Source organism: Indicator indicator, chromosome 9, assembly GCF_027791375.1.
Source record: "Indicator indicator isolate 239-I01 chromosome 9, UM_Iind_1.1, whole genome shotgun sequence".
In the NCBI taxonomy this organism is placed as follows: Eukaryota; Metazoa; Chordata; class Aves; order Piciformes; family Indicatoridae; genus Indicator; species Indicator indicator.
This window is the reverse complement of record NC_072018.1, coordinates 30,040,666-30,058,725: the sequence shown is the minus strand read 5'-3', so window position 1 is coordinate 30,058,725 and position 18,060 is coordinate 30,040,666. Positions and strand designations below refer to the sequence as shown.

The window sequence follows — 18,060 nt, the reverse complement described above, 5'->3', positions numbered from 1 at the left end:
AAGCTGTTAGAGAAGGGCTAATGCTCCTCCCTGCTCTACCTTCCCTGCAATCAGGCTAGCATTCTGCACCTCATCAGCTGTCATTGCCTTCCCCAGAGCAGGGTGAGGACCTCTCCTGATGTCACCAGCAGGGATATTCATGAGACAGCAAGCAGATTTTCCTCTAAAAGCACAATCAAACCAGCACTGCACATCAGTCCTTGTGCTTCTTCAGAGCACATTAGCTTGTGCTCCTAGAGAAAAAAAATACACATTCAGAGTTTCCTAGCAGACTCTCTCCAAAGCATTTTGTTCTCCCTGCTGTTCTGAGAGTAAATGGGTTCAGCTGAACCTCTCTTCTCATCATGAGTCTTCTATTTCTTAGGGATGTTCAGTTAACAGATGGAAAAGGAAAAAGATGCAGCAGGGTTTGACAGGATTTCCCTCACTTACAGCGATGGTGACTGAACCCATGCAAGGTTACCTCCAAACAAAGGAAAATCTTGAGGTCTCCTGCCTCAGGCACCTAGGAGTCATCACAGGCAATGAACCGGGGAATGATGCTCAAAGCCAGCCAGGCTGTACAGCATCTGCCTCGTGGTGTGTCTGGTTAAATATCACTTCATTTGGGGAGGACCGGTGGGAGAGCTGCACTTAATTGACTACAGAGTCAGTGAGAAACACACTGGGAGTGCATCCATAAGGGAAGGTAAGCATTTTCAAGGCAGGTTTAGGAAGGACATGTTGGATTCTGGCAGCACACGGGGAAGTTAGGGTACTGATGGGATGGGAAATTACATCAGCCAGAGCTGCTCTGGTTTGGTGTTGTGCTTGCTGGTGTAGCTGCACCTCTGGTATTGCCACAGTGTGGATTCTCTGTTCTACTTAAAGCTTGGGTGCTACTGATCCTGGATGCCTTGGTCCTTGGATGCTAAGATTGCAAGGTCCATCCTTCTCCCTAAAGATGCACTCTCATATCTGGACGTTTGACTAAACCAACCAGAATGAAATATTCACAATAATGAAGTGTTTTTGTGGCTTGCTTGCAAAGTCTCTGTGCAGAGCCAGAAGGGTGCTGTCTGCTCCTTAGAGGGAGGAGGTGCCCCCCACCATCTAAATCAAAGAGCAAAGTGAAAAAAAAAAAAAAAAAGGCAAGTGGCTTATTTATCATGAAGTCATTGCTCATTTAAGGTAATTTTCTGCATGAGTGGTGCCTTTCTACTCCTCTGATGTGAGTAGTGTATTAGTATGCAGACTTGGGTAGCTGAATGGTAGACCCTGGAGGCATCACTCCATTATTCAGAGCTCTGGGGAGGTCTGATCTAAAATGTCTGTTTTTCCATTTTCCAGCATTTGTAGTTGCATGTGTGTTTCTTTGCCTTCTGCTGGATTTTGTGGTGGTTCTGGGCTTTTTGAGTTTTTTCCTTTTAGTTATACCAGCTTTGAATTTGCCTCTTTTTTTTCCCCCCTCTGTTACAAAAAGCCTCCCCAAATCTACATTATGCTAAAACAATTTAAAACATGTTACTTTCTGATGTCCACAAGTCTGTAGGTGCTGCAAATGTAAGAAACCTTGGTGTTTGAGGTGATGGGGCTCATAAGCTTGCTGAATTTATAAACATGCCTTCCTTTTTTGGCATTAGCTGGTGCTTAAATTCTGTATTCAGGGTTTTCTCTCATTTTGGTGGGATGATGCTACTCCAATCCCTAACAATGCTTTCCCTTCCACTCCACTTTTCCCATTCAATCCACAGACCTCTGTCTGCTGCTCTTTGGGATGGGTTTTTTCTTAGCTCTGTTTTGAGGCTGTATCTTCCCGTTTTGCCATCAGCATTTGCCAGGGTCCCCTTTGGGAGTCAGTGGCAACAAGGGCACAGAGTGACTCTAGCTGTATAAGGCTGTATAAGGCTCTTTTTTTTTTTTTTTTTTTGGTCAGAAGCTACATGGCATCCAGAGGATGCTTTAAGGCAAACACATGCTCATTCCTACACCATCGAAGTACAACACAACCCTCATGTCTCGTGTCCCTTAGTCCAACTCGCAGCGTATTTGCTTTAAACTCTGCCTCTGCCTGCAGAATCTGAGCAGGCTGCAGTGCGTCGGCTCAATGTCTCACTGCTGATGCTGGGCGGCTGGGGAAGGGAGTGAATATCGAGCAGGCATGGCCTCCAGCTGTGCCTTGCCCAAAGACATCTAGAGTCAGGCAGGGTGCCTTTGTAACAGATAGCCCTCATGAGATTTTGTTGCCTTGCCAGTCTGTCTGCCTGCAACAATTGATAAACTTCCCTCCTTATCCTTTTCCATGAGGTTTTTAGGGTCAGCTGCACTGCCTCGCTGTTCTACCTTGAACTTGGGAGGAGTGATCTTTTGGGCTAGGTGGATGAAAGACAGTCCTCTGTTAAGACAGGATCTTGTCAATGCTTCAAAGTGTCTAAAGGGCAGAGGTCAAATGGATGGGGCCAGACTCTTTCCAGCAGTGCCCAGTAACAGGACAAGGGGCAACAGGTGCAAACTAGAACCTAAGAAGTTCTGTCTGATTGTGAAGAAGAATTCCTTTCCTGTGTGTGCCACAGCTCTGGACCAGGCTGCCCAGAGAGGTTGTGGAGTCTCTTTCTCTGGAGAGATTCCAAACCTGCCTGGCTGTGATCCTGAGCAACCTGCTCTGGATGACCCAGCTTTGGCAGGGGGTTAGACTAGATGATCTCCAGAGGTCCCTTCCAACCCCCATCACTGTGATTCTGTGGAAACATTTCCTGTTGTCTCCTTGTGGGTTCCTATTGTCATTGTTTTGACTTTGCTGCTTGATATCTCATAATTAGCCTCTTCTGACCCTAATCCTGTAGCAAATACTTCAAATCCTCTCTTTAAAACAGCACCAGTGATGAGTATGTGAAATGTAACATGCAACAAATTCTGAAGTACTGTAGGTCCTGGGTCCTCCCAAATGGCATACATTGTGGGTCCTATGTGTTTCCTCTAGGAAGCACCTTCATTGTTCAGATTTTGGTGGCTACCTTTGTCAGCAGCAATGACCAGAGAAATTGGGGTCGATGCTTTACAGTTACTTGTGATTACTTCAAATTACTTGCCCCTCTGCTCAGGTGAGAATCCACCTGCAGTTCTGGCTCCAGCTCTGGGGTCCTCAGCACAGGAGAGACGTGGACCTGTTGTAGCAGGTCTGGAGGAGGTGTTCAGGTGAGAATCCACCTGCAGTTCTGGCTCCAGCTCTGGGGTCCTCAGCACAGGAGAGACGTGGACCTGTTGTAGCAGGTCTGGAGGAGGCCACAAAAATGTTGAAAGGGCTGGAACCCCTCTGCTGTGAGGGCAGGCTGAGAGAGTTGGGGTTGTTCAGCCTAGAGAAGAGAAGGTGCCAGGGAGATCTTGTGGCCTTTCAGTAATTAAAGGGGCTTATATGAAAGCTGGGGACAGACTTTTTAGCAGGGCCTGTTGTGACAGGACAAGGGGTGATGGTTTTAAACTGAAAGAGGGGAGATTCAGACTGGAGAGAGGTGGAAATTGTTTACACTGAGCATGGTGAGACACTGGTCTCGGTTGCCCAGAGAGGTGGTTAATGCCCCATCCCTATAACCATTCCAAGTCATGTTGGATGGGGCTCTGAGCAACCTGCTGCAGTCTCTGTCGACTGCAGGGGGGTTGAACTGGATGTCCTTTAATGATCCCTTCCCACTCAAAGCATTCTATGATTCTACTTGAAGCACCTAAGCAATAAAACTACAAGACTGGTACCTTTCTCTTTTAAAGTACCATAATTGCACCTGATGCAGAGAAACGTGTGTCAGAAGTGCTTCCCTACCTGCTTTTAAGATATTCTTCATGAATTTAAATACTATATATGCAGGGACAGTTCTGGGAAGGTTCCCATTCCAAACATTTCTGTTCCTTTAATGCATGCGTCATCTATTATAGCAATCTAGGAAATGTGGAGAGAGGCTGTAATTAGCAGGTCTACAGAGACAGAAGGGTTCCAGTGAGTGAGCACAGCAGCACAGAGTGACAGCAGCACTCACACGTTCAAGTCACACATGAGGACTTGCTGCCCCTGGGAGTGCCCAGCATCACCATCCCAAGCCTAGGTGCTCATCCAAGTAGGGAGAAAGTGTCACTGCCCAGAGCTGAGCCAATGAAGGGACCCTACTGAGTGCTGCTGTCCTTCCTGGCTGGGCATCATGACCTTCACACCTCTACCTTGAAGATTTGGAGTACAACTGGCTGCTAACTGAGTGGCTCTGACCAGCCCATGCCAACACAGGACTTAGCAATAACTGAGTGTGAGACATCCATGCGTCAGAGCTTGCCTGGGCCCAGGCTTTGCCCTGGGCTCCTCCTGGCTCCAAGTGCACCTGGGGCTTTGCTAGCTCCTTGCCAAGTCCTTGCTCTGCTGCTCCTCTTTGTCAGAAGCACTGGGGTTGTGCCAAACTGACATCCTGTCCTGGCACCGAAAGACCTTGCTTTGACTCTGTGTGTAACATTGCTGTTCTTGTTGTTTGTTTTGAGGGTGTTATCTCCTCCTGTCTCAGGCTTTACATGTGGATTTTCACTGTTACCACCTCCAAGCCTTAGCTGTGCTGTCCACCACTACCTCTGTGTGCCCTTCACAGGTCTTCAGTGTGAAAAAGCCCCTTCCCTCTGAATTTCACACTGCTGGCATACGCAAAGCACGTGAAATGGTTTGGGCTGGGAGGAACCTTCAAAGGTTATCTAGGCCACTGCCCCACGGTAAGCATGGACATCTTCAACTAGATCGCATTACTCAGAGCCCCATCCAACATGATCTAGAATGTTTCCAGGGATGGGATAGCTACCACCTCTCTGGGTAACCTGGGCTGTGGTCTCACTACCCTCACCATAAACAATTTCTTCCTTACATCCAGCCTAGATCCTCCCCTCCTCTAGTTTAAAACCATTACCCCATGTCCCATCACAACAGGCCCTGATAAAAAGTCCATCCCTGCCTTTCTTCTTGGTCTCTTTAAGTACTGGAAAGCCACAGCAGGATCTCTCTGGAACCTTCTCTTCTCCTGGCCAAACAACCCAAACTCAGCCTGTCCTCATAGCAGAAGGGTTCCAGCCTTTGCATCATTTCTGTGGCCTCCTCTGGACCTACTCCAACAGGTCCATATCTCTGCTGTGCTGAGGACCCCGAGCTGGACCCAGCACTGCAGGTGGGGTCTCACCAGAGCAGTGTAGATGGGGAAAGACTTGACTTTCTGTGGATAAGCCGAGGCTGGTGTTTCCGGTACCAAACAGTGACAGTACACAGCATATTTATTTTACCTCTATAACCAGTTTCTTGTAGAAAGTTGAGATGAAATACCACTGAGTATTCCCTTTATTCATAGCAACAGGATGCAAGGTATCCAGCTATTAAGGAGCTGTCTCTGTCCCTGTCTACCTAGCCTAAATCAGCTGCACAGGGAGAGGGACAGCAGTATTATTATAATTCCATACAGTCCATAATAGGTTGGTTTCTATTGGCTGTCCTTGATCAGTATGTGCTGGCTGTAGCAGGTGAGGTGCCTCCTTGGTTTAGTGAACCTGAACGCTGTCATGCTGTGGGTTAGTCTGCTGGCCTCTCCCAAGGGCAAGGACCAGGAATGCACAGACCAAATATTTCTGAGCTGTAAGACTGCAAATTGCTTTTCAAACACTAAAAGCCAGCTCTATAAATGCAGTGTTCTTGCACAGAAGAGCTTTTTCAGCTGCTGTGACGTCTGTCAGCGTTATCTGTTTATGCTGGCATCAGAAGAGCAGACTAGCTTGGCTTGTACCAACAGGATTGTCTCCTTATCTCTGTACAGAAGACACTTGTCCAGGGAGGTGGGGGATGAGCTTCAATTCCCCTATCGCAGGTGCTCACCCGGTTCAAACCAAACACACCGAGGTCCATTAATAAGCATCCTTTCCTTTCTCCTTCCAAGTGCAAGCATTTTGTCACCCATGCCTACACCCTCTCCAGGAGCCTTTAAAGCAGCCTCCTGGGTGGTTTACTCCCAAGACCGGAGGGGTGTCTGCGGCTGCGGCCAAATCCGCACCGGCACACCTCACGCCTGGAGGCAGTGGTTGGATATCTCCCTGCAGCCAGATTTTGCTGTAGCCTCGCTCCATCCTGGTGACGTAGCAGCCTTATCACCACGGTGTGCAGGTCTGGCACTGCTGCTGGTCCCTGCTAGAAGCTAATTACTATGCAGCAAGATGATCAGTTTTCCCCCAGACCAGCTTTCTATTTGTGTTCTGTCAAGTAGAAAATTAACATGGACACAGGCCAGGGATGTTTCACGCCTGAGTGCGCCGAGGGTGAAGGTGGTGAGGGGAAGGTGAGGTGGATTTCTGAATGGTAGGCGTAGAGGATCAGATGATGTCAAGCATCACTGGCCTGCTTCATTAGCCAGATCATCAGAGAAGTTGAGTAGCTGGGGAAGAGCCAGAGGAAAACTGCCCATAGCGTGCACAGCCCTCCTTAACCACCCATCTGAGTGTCCTTTGTTCAGGACTGAGCTGAGCATTATTTCCACAGAGCAGGTTAAGGGACATCATCTGCAGAATGTGGAAGTGAGAGGCTAGCTGCTGTTAAATGTGTTCATTTGTAACTGGCCACACTGGAGCCTTTTCAGGGCCTCCTCACAGGGATGCAAACATAATTGATGTTCGAGGGATTCTCACCACTTGCATTGCTGCTGAGTCCATATGAACACAAGCACTTGTTAGGAGCTCTGTCAGCAAGAGGGACGAAATAGCAAATACACACTAGAATTAGAAGAGACACTAAAGGGTTTTTCCCTGTCCAGTCATTCTCACTTCTTTTTAATCAGTAGCATTGTTTTTTCTGAGTATTTTGATGCTTTTTATTAAAAGTTCACATGGTAATAGCCTTCAGGTGGGGCCACCTAAACTGCTGAGTGTGCCTGAGCAGGACTCAGTATTGGGGCCACTTCTCCTTAGTATCTTCATCAATGATCTGGGCATGGGGATCAAAGGTACTCTCAGAAAGTTTGCAGATGAAACCAGGTTGGGCCAGAGTGTTGATCTGCTGGAGGGTAAGGAGGCTGTAAGGGAGGGCTAGGCTGGATCAATGGGCAGAGCCTAATGTGATGAGGTTCAATAAGGCCAAGTGCTAGGTCCAGCATTTGTATCACAATAACCCCATGAATGCTCCAGACTTAGGGCAGAGTTGCTGGAAGCTTCCTGGTAGGAAAGGATCTGGGGGTGTTGGTCAGCAGCAGTTGAAGATGAGCCAGCAGTGTGCCCAGGTGGCCAAGTAGGTCAACAGCATCCTGGCTTGGACCAGTAGTAGTGTGGCAAACAGGACTAAGGCAGGGATTCTCCCACTGTAATGGGCCCTGATGAGGCCACACCTCAAGTCCAGTATTCCATTTTGGGGCCCTCACTCCAAGAGGAACATTGAGGCGCTGCAGTATGCCCAAACAAGGGCAAAAAAGGCTGCTGAGGGGTCTAGAGTACAAGTCTTGTGAGGAGCAGCTGAGGGAACTGGGGTATTCTAACCTAGAGAAAAGTAGGCTCAGGGGAGACCTTGTCATTTTTTATAACTCCCTGAAAGGAGGTTGGAGCCATGCAGGAGTTGTTCTCTTCTCCCAGGTAACAAGTGACAAGAGGAAATATCCTCAAGTTGTGCCAGGGAAAGTCTAGGTTGGACATGAGGAACAATTTCTTCCCAGAAAGAGTGGTTAAGCCTTGGAACAAGTTGCCTAAGGAAGTGGTGAAGTCACCATCCCTGAAAGTGTTCAAAAATCTTGGAGATGTGGTGCTAAGGGATGTGATGTAGTGGTGAAGTTAGCAGTGCTGCATTAATGATTGGACTTGATGATCTCAGCTTGATGATTTCCAACTTTAGTGATTCTATGATTCCTGGTAGAAACTGGGGGAGGGGAGGGGAGGGGGGGGCTGTTCTGTTCTTTTTTTCACCCTTCTTTTGCTCATCAGGAGCCACTAACACCTGATCTAGCAAATCTCCTTCAGTACAGAGACATCACGTTTCTGTCACTGATGGTCTCCTGACGATGATTAAGAGCAGAAGTTCAGAAGAAAAGGCTGGTCTGTGAGCCCTACCTTCCTGCACTGGACAGCTACTGAAGCAGATTTCCAAAGCTGTGTGCTATCAGAGCTGATAGTGATGAGACACCAGGCAGGGTTGCTCAGAGAGGTGGCAGATACCCCATCCCTGGAACCATTCTAGGTCAAGTAGGATTGGGCTCTGAGCACTGTGCTCTAGCTGGGGATTTGGGATTATATGACCTTTGAAGGTCCCTTCCAGCCCAACCCAGTCTGTGATTCTCTGATGAAGCAGACGCAGGGGGCCGCTGCTGGTAGGCTCGCTCTCAAAATTGCTGAGTGTTTCTTCATTGGTGTTTGAAGTCTCATGGCCCAAAGGAAAGAAGATTGATCACGAATACCTCACATGCTTGGTGAGTCATCCTAAATCCCCAGTCTCTCAGTAATACCTTATCAGCTGGGTCAGATATTTCAGCAACCACCACTTGAAGAATCATCAAGACATTCTGTAGCCTGTAGAGCTAAACTCTCACAAACATTTTAACTTGACATATTTGGCACTGAGTAGCAGACACATTTCCCTGGCCCTGTCTCTCCCAATGCCCAGTGGCAGCACTTTGTTAAACTGTAAGGGAAGTTCTGGAATTAGGTCTTAAATATTTAATTTTGCTTGGTTTAGAGTCAGAAGATCTGTCAGCTGTGGCTTTGGCAGTTAAAGGTGACGTTGGCATGGTGGATTTCTCTGTCCTGACGCTTTCAGAACAGCTGGGTTTGGGCCGGCCTGTGTAGTCATTAATAAAATCTTGCTTCTATAATAAAGAGATCAATGAGATGTAATCTCACCATCTGGAAGCTCTAGGATAGGTCTTACCTGCAGACTTGCAGTTGCAAAAGCAGGTCTAGCCTGGGCATCTCCTGTGAGCTGAGGCACCCCAGAAACTGCCAAGCCAGTCTAGATTTAAAATGAGTTATGTTAAATTAAATCTGTAGTGTATAATGAAAAGTAAGTTTGCAAATGGGAGAGTAGAGGTCTCCTGTGCTGTTCACAGTGTGGTTTCTTCCTTCATTTTATTTATCAAGTCCTAGAGCTGACCACAAGGTGGAAGGAGGATCAGCTTTGTCAGAAAGGGACTGCATCTCTCTGCCTTTGCATCAAATATCTGCACTGTGTCCAGTTCTGGGCACCTCAGTTCAAGAAAGACCTCAGGGAACTGCTCGAAAGAGTCCAGAGCAGAGCCACAAAGATGATTAAGGGAGTGGAACATCTTCCTTATGAGGAGAAACTGAGACAACTGGGGTTGTTTAGCTTGGAGGAGAGGAGACTAAGGCGACCTCATTAATGTTATAAATGCCTGAAGGGTGAGTGCCAAGATGATGGATCAGGCTGTGCTCGGTGATGCCCAATGACAGGACAAGGGGCAATGGGTGGAAATTTAGGCATAGGAAGTTCCATGTAAACATGAGGAAAACTTTTTTCATTGTGAGGGTGATGGACACTGGAACAGGCTGCCCAGGGAGGTTGTGGAGTCTCCCTCTCTGGAGGTACTCTAAACCCACCTGGATGCTTTCCTGTATGATCTAGTGTAGGTGATCCTACTCTGGCAGGAGGGTTGGACTGGATGATCCTTCAAGGTCCCTTCCAGCCCTTAACATTCTGTGATTCTGTGAAATCCAGAGTGGATGTAGATGGAGCAAGGGCTGGCTTTGTGTGGGAGGCTCTGAGGGGGGATCCTAGGGATATTCCAAGCCTTCTGTATGCAGGTCACAACAATAATTCAATAATCCAGCCTTGAACCTGGAAGTTCATCAGTTCCTTGCAGTACATATGTGAGTTGTTGAGTTGATGAAGTTCAGGCTTCAAAACTCTGGTTTTTATCACAGTGTTGCTTTGTGATTTCAGACAAATTACCCATCTGCCTGGGACCTTGGCTCTTCTGCTGGGGCCTGGCCATGACTGTACCTCCCTGCTAGACAGTGGTGATGTGAAAATAGTAATTTCAAACCTCTGGGAAGCAATCTGGGCAGGAAGAAAGCACAAATTGCATTTGATAGAAAAAAAAATAAAATTGGAGCCTTTTTGGGGTAGATTTCTCTTCCAGGTCCAACAGCAGCAGCACACAGATTAAACACAGGTTAGGCAGGGTTTCTGGTGGTGGGTTTGAGTCTGCTGGTGTTCCATGAGAGAAGGGGCAATGCGGCCCTGTTAACACTCATGTGAGTACATAAAGATAGGTCTAAATCACATCCCTCCCTGCAATGCCAATTAGCTCTTGGGGGCTACTGCAGCAGCAGGAGGTCATGAAATCCTGAACTCTCCCTTCTCTGGATTTAGTCCTTCCAGAGACTTGAAACATGGGGGAGAACGCTGCAAACCCCAGCACTGCAATGTGCTTATGTATGCAAAGAAACCTCCAAAGAGTTTCCCAGTGCTCTGCTTTTAAAGCAGATTGATTGAAATGAAAATATTTTCAGTTCTCTTTAAAAAAACCAAAACACATCAATATTGGTGTTTTCCACTCTCAATGCCTGGATTCTGTTTACTGGATAACATTCATGAAAGCCCTTCCTTCTAATTTCTCCCAGTATCTTTAGGAACTTTGAGGAAATTAGTTGAATTATCTAACCATTGAAAAACCAGACCCCCAAAAAAAAACATTAAAAAAACTCTTTGCTGCAGGGATAGATGTAGGGATTGTTCCTTGGTTTCTTCAATGAATAACTTCTTTCTGATAGCTCTAACCCACCCAGGTTTTCTCAGCAGTGTTAAGAATGGTGTGGTTTTCTCTCTCCCTAGTGCTGATAAGGCATTTTGGTTATCTCAGATCTATTGTTTGGGGTTTTTTTCTCAGTTGTTGCCTTTCTCTGTGGTTGGTTGGGGGCCTCATGTTTTCCCCCCACGATAAAATCCAGCGTTATGAAGAGTGTAAGTGCCAAAGCAAACTCATTGGAGGTTGTGGATGGAGCTACTTTGATGCAGCATGTCAGGAACGTGGTGTGTGGTTTTTCAGTCAGCCTCCAGTACATGCTGGACAAGAAAACATTCCCTCAGCTTACTTTCCTGCCAGTTTCATGGGTTTGAAACCCTAATTTTGGCCATTCCTTATGTAAAGGAAGACACTGGACAGAGACCTGGACACACTCAAGAAGTGAGTCCCTTTGAACCTCCTGGGGTTCAACAAGGCCAAGTGCAGGACCTTGCACGCTTGGGTCACAGCAACCCTTTCTATCAGTCCTAGTAAGAGGGGAAGTTCAGAAGAAAAGGCTGGTCTCTGACCCCTGCCTTCCTGCACTGGACAGGTGCTGAAAAAAATTCCTGAAGCTCTGTGCTATGTTTTTACACAGAGGGTGGTGAGACACTGGTCCAGGTAGCCCAGAGAGGCGGTAGAAGCCTCATCTCTGGAAATATTCTAAGTCAGGTTGGACAGGGCTCTGAGCAACCTGATCTGGTTAAAGATGTCCATGCTTACCACAGGGGGACTGGAATAGATTACTTTCAACTGTCCCTTCCAACCTAGAGCATTCTGTGATTCTAAACAGGTTCTGCCAACTTGAAGAGCAAGGGCTTGCTCCAAAGCAAGCTCTGGATGGTTGCCTGAGTGTCAGCTTTGTTTTGAAGTCCTGCACAGTCTAGGGTTTCACCAGGCATGTTTGACAGCTACCTAAGTGTCTTCTTGGCCTTAGTGGAGGTCAAACAAGTCACAGTAGGAATTAAAAACCAAAACTTCTGTTTCAATACCCTGAGTCTCCACCAAGACCCATGGTAAAAAGAGGGTTGTGTTTTCTCTCTCATCCCTGACATCAGGCTCCAAGTCACCCGACCCTAAGTCTTGAGAGATTCTAAAATGTGTGCTTTGTGGTCTCTCAGTGACAGCCTTTGAATTCTCCTAATGCTTTGGCAGCCTTGGTCCAATCATGGGAGGCTAAGGAAGTTGTCTGAGAGCTCCTGTTCTCTTCATTGGCTTTGCTTCATGTTGAAAATGCATCTAGATGTTCATGGTCTGTCCCAGGGCATCGGCAGCTGCCAAGGCTCTGTGCAATTGCTGTTATACCAATGCACTACTGGAGGGGGCTGCAGAAGCATTTGTTGCTTCCTCTGTGCCTTTTCAAAATCACAAAAACGACGTTCCAGCCATGGCAGAGTGCATTAATGTGCCAGCTGCAGCACTGGGGAACGTCTTTCATGACACCAAGAGAATCAGCTGTGGCCATCCTGAATCCCTGTGGCTGGCTGGAGGCTTAGGGTGAACCATTCTGGGTGAAATTCATTGCACTTTGGTGAATGTAGCTTCGCCCTTTCCTGCCCTGTTGCCTACACTAACCACAAATCCCTTTCACAGCAACCTTGAAGGACAATGCTGCTTAACTGAAATCCTACAGATGATTCACAGGGTCACAGATTGTATTAGGTTGGGAGGGACCCTCAAAGGTCATCTTGTCCACCCCCCTGCAGTCAGCAGGGACACCTCCACCTAGATCAGGCTGCCTGAGGGCCACATCAAGTCTGATCTTGAATGTCTCCAAGGACAGGGCCTCAACCACATCCCTGGGTAGACTGTTCCTGTGTTTTACCACTCTCATTGTAAAGAACTTCTTCCTGATGTCCAACCTAAATCTCTCCTGCTCCAGTTTCAAACCATTGTCCCTTGTCCTGTCACTGCAAGCCCTTCTAAACAGTCCCTCTCCAGCCTTCCTGTAGGTCCCCTTCAGATACTGAAATGTAGCTTTCTTCTCCAGGCTGAACAGCCCAAATTCCTTCAGCCTGTCTTGGTAGGAGAGGTGCTGCAGCCCTCTGATCATCTTTGTGGCCCTCCTCTGGACCTGCTCCAGCAGCAGCAAGTCTCTCTTGTGTTTGGGGCCCTAAAGCTGGACACAGTACTCCAGATGGGGTCTCACCAGAGCAGATGGGCAGAATCACCTCTCTTGACCTGCTGGCCACACTTCTTTTGATGCAGCCCAGGATGCACTTTGGGTGTCCAGGGCTCTCCCTTCCTCAGGCAAAGCATCAAATCAGGTAGTTAATCCCAAAACAACCTGGAATTGCTATTGCTGGAATTGCAGCTGGCATGGTAAGGGATTGAGGCAACTGGGAAAGTTCAGCTGACTCAGGTTACACAGAGCCCCATGAACTGCTTCTAAGCAGTGTTTTGAGGGGAAGGGAGCTGTGAAACACGATGCACCTTGACTGGGCATCTCTGGAAATTATTTCAGTCATTGCCAACAGATGCAGAGGCCTGGTTAGAGACAAGTCTCTGCTATGGAAATTTTATGCACTACTAGTGGGTCTTTAATGGTCCTGAAAACAGTCTCATTTTCACTTAGTTCTGTGACTAGTGAGCCATGGCCAGGGAATCTTTGAGGATACTCAGCCTTGGATGCTGCATCGCAGTGTTGCTGCCTGGCAGGGCTGAGGCAGAAGGGTGTGTCCATGGGTTCTGCACAGAAAAGGTCATGGGAAAGGGGTTGCTGCACCTAGGCAATGACTTCTGCCCTCCTCTGGGTAGCAGTCCCATGCCAGCTGCTCATCCTTCTGGGCCGGGAGATTGTTGAACCCCAAACGCTGTGGTCACTTTGCTCTGTCCCCTGCTACAGGCAGATTTGTGGGAGAAATTGCTCCTCCTGTCCAACCTAAATCTCCCTTGATTTTGCTGGCACAACTTGAAGCCATGTCCTTGTATACCAGGTGGGATTACAGGAAGTCCTTGTCTTGTTGTCTTGTGCCTCCACACCTGCCTGCTTTTCCCTGCTTCCACATGCAGATGTTGCCCTCATGCCTGGACCGCCTGCCAGTGTCCCACTGCACTGCAACACCATGTTATAGGCTGATGGTCCAGGGGTCATAATCCTCAACACCTGGCTTCCTTACTTCTGGACACAAACCCCACATGCCTTGGGGAGATCTTTTTCTCTCATGAGCCTCTTCCCTTGAAAATATTCCTGCAGCACTGGAGACATCTTGAGTTAGAGCTGAGCAGCAGGGAAACCATGCTCTGGTAACTTCATGTGCAGGCCTCAGGTTGAGGCACCCCTTCCTCCTCCTCAGGTAGGACTTTCCTGCTGAAGGACAGTGATTTTGTGCAAGAAGTTAACTGCTATGAGCATGGCTGAGATGACGACTGAGATGCTTTGTGAAGCAGCACAGTGTGGGACCCGGGGGCACAGGGCTGGCCAACTGCATCATCATTCTTGTTAATGGCTTGAACCTGTTGCCCTCAAACCAGGAAGAGCTGGTGCTTAACTAGAGCCACTTAATAGCTCTGAGATTAATGGAGGCAGCACAGGGTACTCTGGTGCAACCTAAGCTGCCTTCTTGAAAATCCACATGTTTCCAAAGGGCTTTAGGAAAACAGGAGCAGTGTTAAATAACCCTAATCAAGGTGTTTTGAAACCCATCAGCTCAATTACTGAGTTGTCCTTAACCTTCCAGAGGGCTCTTCGGCAGCTTTAGATTTCAATAATCCTTTCAACTAAGTTGTTCTGGGCCATGCATGGGGTGACTCTGCTGTTCTACTGCCAAAATCTCTTGTGTCATATCCCAGCACCTCTACTAACAACCCCAGAGGACATTTCTTAGGCAAGATAAAGGTGGTAGCTTGTTCCTGGTCAGAGATCCTAACACTTCCAGGCAAAGATCAGCAAGAGGGGAGTGGCTGTATGTGCAAGTGGACGTGGACATTGCCTTGACTTCAGCTTCACACTGAAGGTGAGGAAATTTAGGTCTCTTCAGGATGTTTTTAGTTAAGGATGGTGCTCTGCTGCTATATCACAGGGGCTTTGCCACTGCTTGGAAGAAAATTTTCTCAAGTGTTCTCCAATGTGGAGACCTTCTTGCTCTCTACAACTTCCTGAATGGAGGTCGTAACAAGTTGGAGATCAGTCTCTTCTCTCAAGTTACAAGTGATAGGACAAGAGGGAACATCCTCAAGTCGTACCAAGGGAGGTTTAGGTTGGATGTGAGAACAATTTCTTCCCTAAAAGGGCTTTCAAGCCCTGGAACAGGCTGCCCAGGGCAGTGGTAGAGTTCCCATCCCTGAAGGGATTGAAAAGCTGTGTAAATGTGCTGCTGAGGGATGTGGTTTAGTGCTGGCAGTGCTGGGTTAAGGATTGGACTTGATGGTCTTAAAGGTCTCTTCCAACCTAAACAATTCTATGATGATGTGACATCTCAGGTCTGGGTTTCAGCTGTCTCTTCCATATTTTAAATTGATGAAATGCTTCTCTAGGATGTTGGCTGGGGGTTGCTGTTGTGCTGTGCACTGAGGAAATGCAGGACCCCTCTTTTAAAGACATCTTTCAGAGCAGTGGTAGGTCAAGCTGCCACAGTGATGTGCGGGCAGGAAGGGGTTACCAGCTGGGAGATGCAGCTGATTCCTGGAGAGCCGTTTGCAAGCCCCAGCAGTTTCCAGGAACTGGCTGGAGGGATGAGATTAAAGGAAAGGGAGTTTGCTTTTCTTCATGTCAAGAGGTGTCCTAGCTATCCTTCTGTCCCTACCTACCAGCTGCGCTCCTAGTGCTGCTGCAATGCTGAATTCCTCCTCCTTCCCCTGATGACTAATTGTCTACAGCTGTGAGTAATGAGATAAGGTGAGGGGGAAGGCTGCTGTGCTGGCCCCGTGCTCTCTTGGGTTGGTGGGGCCAAGCTCACCTCACCCCACCAACGGATGCTGCGGGATCTCATTAAGAGAGGAAGGAGGGAAGAGGCTGTTTGAGAACCGAGGCGTTGGGAGCTGTCTCTTTCAGCAAGGACAATTGGATTGCAGTTCCACTTGTCTCTGAAGTGGAGCTGAGCTCATTTCTAGGAGACATTGGACAGGCTGTCTGGTTTTAGAGCCCTTCAGTTCCTGGTAATGATGCCTGCAGCTGGGCTGCCTCCTCTCAAGAGCCTGTCTTTGGGTTTTGTTCTACCTGGGGTACTCTGAACTCTTGACTCATGTTTCACTGTTCCCACCTTGATTCCTCTCTCCCTCACAGCCTTTCTCAGGACAAAGGATGGGGTGCATGATTCAGGACAAAGAGAGCAGCTGTGTTCCTGCCCTCTCCTTCTTAGAAACACTGTAATTAGCCCAGATACTAACAAGTAAACACCCCTGCTCCAGCATGGCAGCCGAGGAGGCCTGGTGCCAAGTATTCAGTTTTATGGCTCTCACTGCAGGAAAGACATTGAGGTGCTGGAGCATGTCCAGAGAAGGGCAACAGAGCTGGTGAAGGGTTTAGAGCTGAAGTCTTGTGAGGAGCCCCTGAGGGAACTGGGGTTGTTTAGCCTGGAGAAAAGGAGGCTCAGGGGAGACCTCGTTCTTGACAACTCCCTGAAAGAAGGCTAGAGAGAGGTGTGTGTTGGTCTCTTCTCCCAAGGAACAAGGGACAGGATGAGAGCAAATGGTCTGAAGTTGCACCAGGGGAGGTTTAATTTGGACACAAGAAACTTCTTTGCTGAAGGGCTTAGCAAACACTGGAACAGGCTGCCCTTCAGGGGTTGAATTACCACCCCTGCAGATGTTTAAAAGATGCACAGGTGTGCTGTTGCAGGGCATGGTTAGCACCAGGCTTGGTGGAGTTAGATAATGGTTTGACTCGGTGACCTTAAAAGGTCTGTTCCAACCAAAACAGTTCTGTGATTCAGAGGCCGAGCTTCTTTCAGCACCCGTGGAAGTGACTTTCCTGCCCAGCCCTGCCTTCTCCACACTAAATTAAAACTCTTTTGTCATTCTTCTCACAGGTGTTGGCACCAGGAACTACTATAGGAAGATTGGCTATGAGCTGGAAGGGCCTTACATGGTGAAAAAGCTGGACTGATGCCTCAGGAGGTCCTCACCTCCACCAGCTGCTGGGAGGGGAGGAAACAAGATTCATCCTGGAAAGAAATCTCAAGATAACAGATGTATGCTACAACCCAAAGCCTGCCAGCTGCCAAGGACTTGGCCATGGCAGCAAATAGGGCATCTCCAGGGGGGAGTGCAGTTCTGAGACCTGCCCATTGCCCCAGGAGAGGATGGCGACATTTTACATGTCTTGTTGTCTATGTAAGCATGACAATAGAGGACTGAAGCACAGCTGAACTGAAAGCTCTCACTCTGGGGACCCTCTTGAACAGCCAAGTGGGAAGAACATTTGTTGTATTGATGATGCTGTCAGCAGGCTTTTGGTGTTTCAGCATTGAAGCTGTGTGGATCATCCTGCAACATGAATTAATTCTTTCTCTCTGTGTATTTGTTATCAGTGCTGATCAGTATCTAAAGTGGGGGCAGCAAGAGGAGGGGTGCCTGCTGACAGGACAAGAGGCAATGGGCACAAACTGGAACCCAGGAGGTGTCAAGTGGAGGGAGCCAAGCTCTTTTTTGGTGGTGCACAGTAATAAGACAAGGAACAAGAGGTTCAAGCTTGAACACAGAAGATTTCACCTCAACTTGAGGAGAAACTTCTTTGCAGTGAGGGTGATGGAGCACTGGAACAGGCTGCCCAGGGAAGTTGTGGAATCTCCTTCTCTGGAGAGTTTCAAAATCCACCTGGATGCATTCCTGTGCAGACTACCCTAAGTGATCCTGCTTCGGCAGGGAGGTTGGGCTGGATGATCTCTTGAGGTCCCTTTCAGCCTCTAATGTACTGTGATACTGTGTGATCTAAACATAAGAAAAAAACTTCTTTCCTGTGAGGATGCCAGAGCACTGGCACAGGATGCCCAGAGTAGTTATGGCATCTCCTTCTCTGGAGAGGTTCCAAACCTGCCTGGATGCTGTCCTGGGCAACCACTCTGGGTGACCCTGCTTGAGTAGGGCAGTTGGACAGGCTGATCCCCAGAGGTCCCTTCCCAGCCCCACCACACTGGGTTCCTGTGATTAACTGGGAGAAAGAACAGCTCTGGGAGGAAGCACCAGGCAGTAAATATGACTCTGCCACTGTGATCTATTGCTGCTCCTGGCCAGCAACTGGCAGGGTCAGCGGCCGGGACCGTGCTGACGTCTGCTGACGCACGAGCGGCGAAGCAGCGGCTGGGCAGGCAGCACGGAACCAGCACGGCCTCGCTGGAGAGCACCACGCTGCCTGGCAGGAAAGCTGCTG

At 48.3% G+C, this 18,060-nt stretch overlaps 1 protein-coding gene across 1 annotated transcript in view; it reads left to right on the top strand.

Annotated features, from left to right (window-relative positions):
- Window positions 1-16,797, top strand: part of ELP3 (elongator acetyltransferase complex subunit 3) — a 113,306-nt gene extending 96,509 nt beyond the window's left edge. Inside the window, exon 15 of the mRNA XM_054383687.1 lies at window positions 16,721-16,797. Within this exon, the coding sequence (XP_054239662.1) occupies window positions 16,721-16,797 (77 nt within the window). The remainder of the gene's footprint in view (window positions 1-16,720) is intronic.
- Window positions 16,798-18,060: the final 1,263 nt, after the last annotated feature.